Source organism: Cicer arietinum, chromosome 3 (assembly GCF_000331145.2).
Source record: "Cicer arietinum cultivar CDC Frontier isolate Library 1 chromosome 3, Cicar.CDCFrontier_v2.0, whole genome shotgun sequence".
In the NCBI taxonomy this organism is placed as follows: domain Eukaryota; kingdom Viridiplantae; phylum Streptophyta; class Magnoliopsida; order Fabales; family Fabaceae; genus Cicer; species Cicer arietinum.
Genome location: NC_021162.2, coordinates 22,086,826 through 22,097,233, shown reverse-complemented (window position 1 = coordinate 22,097,233; position 10,408 = coordinate 22,086,826). Strand labels below are relative to the sequence as shown.

General features: G+C 33.1%; 1 protein-coding gene across 1 annotated transcript in view; it reads right to left on the bottom strand.

The window, feature by feature from the left end:
- LOC140919689 (uncharacterized) overlaps positions 1-5,992 on the bottom strand; it is a 30,334-nt gene extending 24,342 nt beyond the window's left edge. The window contains exons 1-2 of the mRNA XM_073366298.1: positions 4,895-5,992; positions 4,150-4,248 (exon numbers count right to left, since the gene is read on the bottom strand). Of these exons, the coding sequence (XP_073222399.1) occupies positions 4,150-4,248; positions 4,895-5,992 (1,197 nt within the window). The remainder of the gene's footprint in view (positions 1-4,149; positions 4,249-4,894) is intronic.
- Between the last annotated feature and the right edge of the window lie 4,416 nt (positions 5,993-10,408).

Below are 10,408 nucleotides of genomic sequence, written 5' to 3'. Positions count from 1 at the left end.
TATATATATATATATATATATATATTAATTACTTTTAACAAATATGTCCAAATATCTAGATATTTATTAAATTTACCATTTCACCCATAAGGCATTAAATTCTTCGTAAAGGATTCACCGTACTTAATTTCATTTATTTATCGACGAGTAATTTTAATCGGGCAACAAATATCTTTCTGGTCATATAAACTCCAAAATATTAATAACTTTGGCTAAAAAGCCTCCGAGTTCAATACCAAAATACATAAAGTATACTTTAAAATTATGGGTCTTACATGTTTCCTTGACCAAATTTCGAAATTAATTTTTAGAGCGTCTTTTCATAATCTATTTCTGACGTTTACCCATAAACTGTCGAGTTAGATTAATTGAAGGACAAAGAGTCAAAAAACAAAGGCTATTTTCTTGTGGAATCATATTCGTGTGTGAAAGCGTCGAAATAAGGTAAGGAGTAAGAGAGCGTTTGAATTAATGAGTATAATATATTGTGAGATGAACGAGAAAACCGTATTTCCCAATGATTCATCCGAGGGCTCGCTATGTACGGCAGTAGCCCTTTGAGAAATAAATTAATTAATGTGCAAAATGGAAATTGTAAGATTAAAATTTGGAATAGAAATAATTATAAGGTGTTGATTGATTCGTTAAATGTGTGGTATTTAATTTTATTGTGATATTTGATTTAATTTCGTTAAATGTGTGGCATTTGATATTATTGTGATATTTGATTTAATTTCTTTAAATGTGTGGTGTTTGATATTATTGTGGTATTGGTTGTTGAATTAATTTTATGCATATGTTTGATTAGATGAGTTTAAATGATGTTATAATAAAAATAGATGTGTTGTGATAATTTTATGTAATGATGATAATGTATGATTAATAATGCTGATGTGATAAATTTGTGCTGAATATATGTGTTGTTGTATGATTGATGATAACGATTATATAAATTTGTGATGAGTTTATGTGATGATGATGATGATGTGTGATTAATTATAGTGATGTTATAAATTGTGATGAGAATATTGTGATTCCAATTTGTGTTTGAGATGAAGGTCTTAATGGAGTACCATAGGCCAAAGAGGGGAGAAAATAAATATTGAGAGTTTGTGAAGTGAAGATTATTTTGTCATCATATAGATAGGGCCTGACAAGCCTAGTGATTTCGAGGAAGTACAATTGAATGAGCCTGATCGTGGCGGTCTACAGTCGAGCCTTAAGGCAAGATTGTTAGACCTTCGAGGTATTCGGGTGGGCAATTCCTAGGTGACTTGGAGGTAGCACTCGAAATGTCGGGAGCTACCACGCAACACACGTTTACCTCGACTGTCGCGTATATGTGTCTCGGGTTGAGTTGAGGGGATCTATGAGGACAGGGCCAATTTGAATTGTTCGTCCGCGAGTGATTTTGACTCTTTAATGTAATATTTTCTTGATGGAATGTTTGTGTAATGATACGGTCCTATTATGATTGTTTGCGTGTTCTTCTTACTTGTAGTATATTGTCATCATGATTTTGAAACTCTCCTCCTTCGTTGTTTGTGTTTGACTGGCTTGTCCCTGCGTTTGTGAAATCACAGTATTACAGGTTATTGAATCTTGAAGTTCAAGTTTGGGAGGAACCACACTCTGATAGGTGGTACCGGGAATAAGGGCTTAAATTGTATTTTACTTATTTAATTTGAAATGAATTTTGGTATGAAAATCTTAGTAGTACTAGTGAGTTTTTAAATTAAATCAAGTAATAATACTTAAATCAAGATTATTGAGATTACACTAATTTAATGGAGAAAATAAGTTTAAAGTGTTCCTTTTGATTGTTGAGAAAAGTGATATCCTAAATTAAAAATAAAAGATTTTTTTTTTTATGGGAAATAAATTTTATTTATCCACTGCAAGTTTTATAGGAATATTATATAAGTTATTATATATATATATATATATATATATATATATATTATTTTGGGGCTTAGGGTGTCACATTAGTGGTATCAGAGCAGGTATGCCCAATCAGGTAAAGTGTATTGAGTGTCGATTCAATGTGAGTCAACTGTTAGTCTTGTCAATTGTGTTTTCTTTTGTATTAATTATTTTCATTGTCATGTTTTTTTCTATCGTTATATTATTGTGTTATGTGATGTATTGCTTTTGTATAATTGTACATATTTTTGAAGTTACTAATTAACTATTTACTATCTTCTTACTCTATTTATGTTGCATTGTGGATTCTAAGTTCCTATTGAAGTGATTAAATATTACAGGAAATTATTTCTTAAAATTTAAGTTCATTTCAAATGTTGACATGATTGATTTAATTACCTTTTGATTGAATCTGTGTTTATAACTTTGATTCTTGCTCTTTTTGTTATAGTGGATAGTTAGAAATTATTTTTTCTATCGATGGGCTACTATATGTTTGAAATTATGAATTTAATTGATGTGATACTAATTATCGATTGATAGACCTTGTCTTTGAGGTCATTACATGATTATTAAAGTTTTGATCTTGCTAATGAAGTCAATTTAGAAAGTTAGCAGTGATTTTGAAATATTAGGAAATTCCTATTATTGATAATAATAATTCTTAAATATTTGAGGTGGTAGAACTTAGAAGTTAAAAAAAAAAAAATAGTGAAGGAGTTAGAGTTGACTTATTTTGTAAAATGAAAAATAACTTTTGTTTGAATTACTCTTGATTATTTAAAAAGAAATTAAATAGTGGAATTTTTATTTTTATAAAGCAACAATAATTCTATACTACTGGTTTTATTTACTACTTAAAATAGCTGAAAATTTACACCATATTTTATTATGGGTTGTTTTTAAGAAAATTAAAAAGATTGGTTGTTAAGTTGGTTTAGAGTGGCTTATGTGAATATGGAATAGTGAGTGCGTTGGGATATTTCCTTTGGAATGATTGATTGATTAATTCTGATATTATAAACTCATTAGAGTTTAACTTTTATATTAGAGTTTTAGATTTTAAGAACTTAATAGTTGATTTATAATGGTACCAAAAAAAAAATTGTAAAGGGATTAAATTTGATTTATTTTATAAAAGGAAATATTTTATGTTTGAATCATTGTTGACGTATTTTAGAGAATTAAATTGTGTTGGAGTTATGTTGATTCTTAAAATAATATATATATATATATATATATATATATATATATATATATATATATTTATGATAATTTTATTTAAAATTTAGATTAGTCACACAAGAGAAAAATAATTTACGCCAAGTTTTACTATGTGCTGTTTTAAAAAAAAATTATAATAATAATCTAAAAGATTTGTTGTAAAAATAGTTTAAGAATTCAGGAAAAAAAAAATATAACTATTTTAGAAGTCTTGGTGAATTAGAAAATTTTGTATCTAATTTTATATACATGATTTGATTTGATTTCAAAATATAGGTTGAAAAAAAAAATTATTTTAAAAGTGCTTAAATATCTTGAAAGGTATTTTGGTGGTTAAGATATTGGTGAAATTTTAGTAATCTTATTGATTTTAAAAATAGTTAAAAAAAATCATAAGATTTATTAAGAAGTAATCCAAGGTAAAAGTTTGAAATTATGAAGAAAAATTATTTTAGGGTATTAAAAGATTAGTGATCCTTTTGAAATAATTTAAGTGTTTGAAATTAAATTTTAGAGTATTGATTAACCACTAAAATGATTTATGTACTACGAGATTTATTTTAGTTTTGTGAATGTTATATAAACTTCGAGTAAAAATAGTTTCTTACTTTACTTGCTAATTGAAAAATCTTGGTTTCAATTTTTGTTAAATGATAAAGAGTGATTAAAAAAAGGGTAAATTATTAATTTAACTGTGATAAATTTCTTGTTGTTGGATTGCTATAAGAATATTTTACATCATAATGCCAATTATTCAATTACTTATATGCATGTATATGTGATTAGGTGAAAGTGAAAGTGTTTGTGTTTCAGGCATTCTAAGTGTTGGGAATTTGTGAATAGTTTTAGAATAATTGAGAGTGTTTAAAAGTGAAATAATTTTATATTTATTTATTTTAATTGGTGGTTCATATTGATGCAAGTGTCCTTACTTTTGTTGTTATAACTAGTTGTAAATTCCAAATAAATTATTAAGAAGGTGTAATTAAATGGGTTTTTAACTTGAAGTAAGGAGTAGGATGTTGGATTTTGATCCTTTGTCATGTGCTTCGAACATCCGCTATCCAAATACCATGAGTGCTTAGTGGATGTCAAGCACACCTGCAAAACAAAATCAGAATTTTGTTTTAGGTCCCCAATCTAAATTGGGTCCTGTTTGGTTAGTGTCAAACACAGATTTCTTTGCTTTCCAAATTTGCTTCCATCCCTTATTGGCTAATTTTTTAAACTTGCAATTTGACACAAAATGTCCATTTCTGCAACAGAAATGACACTTGCCATTAAAGGATGAATGGTGATTTGGCCTAGTAAAGATATCATACATATTCTTAGCAATGGCAGATTTCTGACCATGTTTGACACTTCTGGTTTGCATATAACCAATACCATATCTATTTTTATTCCTTTTAAAATGCATGTTTGGTGTATATCCTAAACCAGATTTTTCATGAACATGTCTCTGATTGCTAAGTATGACATTCAGTTTATCTTTACTATTAGCAAACTTTAACAAATCAGATTTTAATGATGCAACAGAATTTTCAAGTTCAATGCACTTTGCAGATTTTTCTTGTGAATCCTTTTTCAGTTGTTCACATAAATTTTCAATTTCTTTATGCTCAACATTCACTTGTTCAAGCATTTTCTTTGTGCTTAACAACTGTTTTATGGAGTTCACATAATCATCATGCAATTCATTGAAAGCTTCTTGAAGTTCATCATATGTAGGATTAAATTGTGAACTAACCTCTTTTTCCGATTCTGAATCTGAATTTGCCATGAGACACATATTGGCTTCTTCTTCATCCGAAGAGGCAGAGGATTCATCATTATCGTTCCAAGCAATATACGCCTTCTTTGTTTTGGTGACTGGTTCTTTGCCTTTTGATTTTGCAGCTTTATTTTTGTTCTGCAATTTGTAGCATTCTGACTTTATGTGACCAGTCTTCCCACATTCATAACATGTAATTTGCTTGTTGTCGCTAGTCTTGGAGCTGGATGGTTTTCTGAATTTGTTATCTTTCTTCTTCAGAAATTTCTTAAATTTCTTGACAAGCAGTCCGATTTCTGGTTCTTCATTGTCACTGCTGGATTCATTTGAGCAGCTATCGGATTCAATTTTTGACTGATTTGCTTGAACCTTCAGAGATAAACCTTTCTTTTTCCTACTTTCCATTTCTGATTCATCCAGTCGTTGTAATTCCATTTCATGTTCCCTTAACTTTCCAAATAGTGTTGCTGTCGTCATCTTTGCAAGATCTCTAGACTCAGCTATGGCTGTTATCTTTGGCTGCCATTCTCTGGTTAAACATCTCATAATCTTTCCAATCTGCTGTTCATTATCCACATCTTTTCCTAGTGCATGCAGGTTGTTGACTATGTGTGTGAATCTGGTTTGCAAATCGCTGATTGACTCTTCTTTCTTCATGCTAAATAATTCATATTCGTGCATGAGCGTATTCACACGAGCTCTCTTAACATCAGTAGTACCTTCGTGAGTTTCTTGGAGGATGTCCCACATCTCTTTTGCTGACTTGCAATTGGACACTCTAAAGAACTCTTCTGCACATAGGGCGGACGTGATGATGTTCTTAGCCTTCGCATTGAAACCAACCTTCTTCTTGTCTTCATCGGACCAGTCGGCTCTAGGCTTGATAATCATTGAGTCGTCAGTTCCTGCAATCTTGGGAATGTACGGACCGTTTTCAACAGCATCAAGGATATCTATGCCACTTGCTTCCAGGAATATGAGCATTCTTTGCTTCCAGTACATGTAGGCTGTACCGTTGAAAGCTGGTGGTCGAGCTAACGAAGCGCCTTCTCCCAGAACGTCAGTTGAGGCCATCTTCTTATAAGTTTTACCTCTCAAGAAGTTGGCTCTGATACCAATTGTTGGTATCAGTGACCTCGCAATAAAGAAAATATATCAGTTTTCGTTACCAAATTAATCAGTATCAAGCGCACAGCGGAAATTAAATTTTGAGGCATGCAAAGTTAGCAATATAGAAAATTAAAGAGAGAGAGTTAGAGAAGAAGACACAGAGATTTATCCTGGTTCGGTTGTCAACAACAACCTACGTCCAGTCCTGAAAATCCAATCGGATTTCAGATTTTCTTCTCCTTCAATAGAAAGAATCAATTACAAAGATTTTCCAGTTTCCTCCCTGAAACCTATCAATCTCTAATTATATCTTTCCTATTGAATACCCTCTGATCCTTGTAGACACTCAGCAGCCTATCACAGAATCAAAGTGCGACTCTTTCTTGTTGAATCCTCTCAACCAAGAAAGTAGCCACCAGTTTCGAGCTGGCTTTTCTTGCGTTCTATTTCGTTCAAAGTTTGATTACAGAAAGAATAAAGATTGTAAAACAAAAGGGTCTTCAATCTTTATGAATGTTGCTCTTCACAAATCTGGATATTCATGGATTGTTCTTGAGCACATTATCATTTCTCTTAGATTGTCAACAAACTGTATTGAGATCTGTAATCACAATTATGAAGTTGTTAGTTTGTTGTTATGAACAGCTAAGAGCGTTGTGAGAAATTATGAAAGTTATGAAAATGTTGTGTTAAAGTTCTAAGAAGTTGTTAGAATAAAGATTGAAAGACATCTTATATAGTTTCTGAAAAACCAACTACGAAATCGATTTCCCAATCGATTTTGTAAAGTTATAAAATGAGCTAAATCGATTTGCCAATCGATTATCGCGATCTTGGTTTTCTTTAATCTTGAAACTATACAAGCTAATCGATTTACCAATCGATTCTTTAAAACAACACTTTTCAGTAAAACATGTCCAGACTTGCATAAATCGATTTCCTAATCGATTGCTGGGAAACTCTCTTAATAAAAGTAACTTCAATCGATTACTCAATCGATTTGCCAAACTTCAGAGCTCACTGTGTTTTTAACAAGTTTATTTCAATCGATTTGCCAATCGATTGTTTTCAAAACAGTGGCTCAGGTTTTTGATGTCAATCGATTTGTCAATCGATGTGATTCAAAATAGTGATTCAGTTTTAATATCAATCGATTTGCCAATCGATTATTTTCAAAACAGTGGCTCAGCTACTTGTTATCAATCGACTTGTCAATCGATGTGATTCAAAATAGTGATTCAGTTTTAATATCAATCGATTTGCCAATCGATTGGTTTCAAAACAGAGACTCAGCTATTTGACATCAATCGACTTGTCAATCGATTTGGTGGCATGTTCCTGAAAAGTTTTTACCTGGTGTTTAGTTCAATCGATTTCCCAATCGATTGCAACCAAACTTAATCAAAATTGAAAGTGTTAACAATTGATTGTCCAATCGATTGTATTTGTCACAGGTGAGGTCATTTTTCAAATGATATTTTATCAATCGATTTGCCAATCGATTCCCTCAGCACTGGAGTGCCACTGTGACTCATTCAATCGATTTACCAATCGATGTGTTACCATCAGGTTTGATTTGTGAAATGTTCAATCGATTTACCAATCGATTTTCTCCAAATCAGAGGCTACTGACTTGTGCATTTTTCATTTTTAATTGATCTAATCGATTGCCTAATCGATTGCACATTCACAAACACTTAAGATTTCCTTACACCCTTGTTATGAAATCGATTTCCCAATCGATTTACATATTCAGAATTCAACTTTTGTTGATTTCTTGTGTTCCAAGCAATTTGATCCAAGTGTGTAGGGTTTGATTATGGTTCCTGAAATCTTGCTCAATTCAAATATTAGATTTATCATGCATTGTATGAACATTGTTGAATTATTAATTATGTCAAAATTAGGAATCAAAGGATCAAAATCCAACAATCTCCCCCTTTTTGGCATAATTGACAATTCAACCAAATTGTAACTTGAGCAGTTTCAGATTAACATTTAATTGCATTATAAAATTATTGTTGAATGATCAGATCAGAGCAGAGCATGTATCAGAACATATCAGATCAGATCATATTAATACAACATACATTAATTAACAATTGTTAGAGCATGTATTTGTCAATATCAGAAAAATCAAAACAATATAAGCATCCAGTTCATCAAGTTATAATTGTTCTCCCCCATTGTCACTTAAGACAAAAAGGCAGAAAAATAATTTCTCCCCCTATGTTACAGAACATAAGCATTGGGTTTGAAACTATTTAACTTGTGTAAAAAAAAACTGTCAACACAATCAAAGCAAGTTATGAACATATCACATGAATGCATAGATAAGGAATAAACTGTCATATTCATTGATTAAAATCACTTGGAATACAGCAAGACATGGCAAAAACAGCAAGAATCCTAAGAACCTATTCTCCTAAGCTAGGCTGGGGCTCACTATCATCTAGGGAAGGGGCTGAGACCGCTGTATTACCCTCAGCAGGTGTCTCCTCTTCGTGAGTCTCAGTGTTAACTAAGGGATCTAGGTTAGGTTCCTCAGCTGCTTGACGTCCGATGTCTGCCATTTAAAATATCAGAAAAAAAATATCAGAACATTATAATCATCAAGTTATAATTGTATAAGCATCAAGTTATAATTGTTCTCCCCCTTTGTCAGTTAAGGCAAAAAGGCAGAAAAAAAATTCCTCCCCCTATGTTAAAGAACATAAGCATTGGGGTTGAAACCATTTAACTTGTGTATCAGAAAGAAAAAAAACAGTCAAAACAATCATAGCAATTTATGAACATATCAAATGAATTCATAGAGATGTCATAGAGATATAAACTGTCATATGCATTAAACAAAATCACAAGAATACAGCAAGACATGGCAAAACAGCATAGATCCTAAAACCTAATCTCCTAATCGAGGCTGGTCCTCACTATTATCTAAGGAAGGGGCTGAGACCGCTGTATTATCCTCAACAGGTGTCTCCTCTTCGTGAGTCACAGGGTTAACTAGGGGATCTGGGTTAGGTTCCTCAGCTGCTTGGCGACCAATGTCTGCAACGTCCTCAAATGATAGTTTGATGCTGAGGTGTGTCTGAATCTCATCCACATTTTGAACAACTGAGTTCAAGGAGGCTTGCATAGTCCTTAGACGTGCTTTCACCTTGGCATTGTGTGCCATTTGAGCTTCAATAAATTCCAAAATCTTAACAACAAAAGCAGGAGTAGCAGGGACAGTTTCAGTTTGAGGCGGAGGTGGAGGTGGAGGCTGTGCTGGTTCAGCTGCATGCTGTGATCTTATCCAAATTCCTTGCACCCTTTTCAATTGCATCTGATTCACAATTGATTCTCCAAAAATCAGGGTGGTCTTGACAGATTCTTCATTTACCAAAGAAACCTTGAAGCGTTTGAGAATCTTGGTGATCAGTTGCGGATAAGGTAGCATGAGCTTAGTCTGCGATGCTTCCAACATGTGCCTGAGCACTATCCAAGTCCAGCTCATCCTTAATTCCTTGGATAATCCCCATAGCAGTAGTATGTCCAACTTCTGGACTACTGCGTGATTTCCTGATCTTGGCACTAACATACGAGTCAAAGCATACATCAACATTCTATGTTGGACCTTCATTTGACCAATGGGCAGTGACACCGATTCAACGAACCCATCGACCATCAGGTCTTTAACTGCTGTGTGTCTATCCATAGACTCTTCCCAACCTTGGTCAGCAGTGTCGGCTTCTGAACTTCCATCAATGGACTTGCCGTAAAAAGGCAATCCTGATAAGGTAGAGAAATCATCGAAAGACATAGCAATCTTCTTCCCTTTGACTTGAGCAGAGAAACCTTCTTCAGTTAACTTGAAAGATGAGTAGAATTCCCTGATCAGCCTAGGGTAACAGTCAAGTGTAGACGAAAGAAAGTTCTCAAGTCCATGGAATCTGAGGTGATCCTGAAAAGTGAACTCGACATTATCAAAATAAGGAAAATCCATTGTCCTTGCTTCATGGATTTTTCTTTTTACGAAATCAGGTGATATGGAGGATTGAGGTTCCTTTTCTTTTGGTGCAGGGACCTTCTTTGCAGGGGGTGAAGAAATGGGTTTCTTCTTTGCAGGGGGTGAAGGAATGGGTTTCTTCTTTCGCTTTTGAGTAATCTCCTTCATTGCATCAGCCATTAATTTCTCAGTGGGAGGTTCCTTACGTTTCTTGATCTTTTCTTGAATTGGAGCAGGAGCCTTGCCCTTGTCTTTGGCAAGAATCTTGTGAGTTGGAATCGGAACTCTCTTTGTTAGAGTTGGTGGGGGTGAAGGAGTTTCACTTGTTGAAGATGAAGAAGGTGAAGGTGTATGTGGCTGGGTTTGTTTCACACGAGCCATGATCGCAA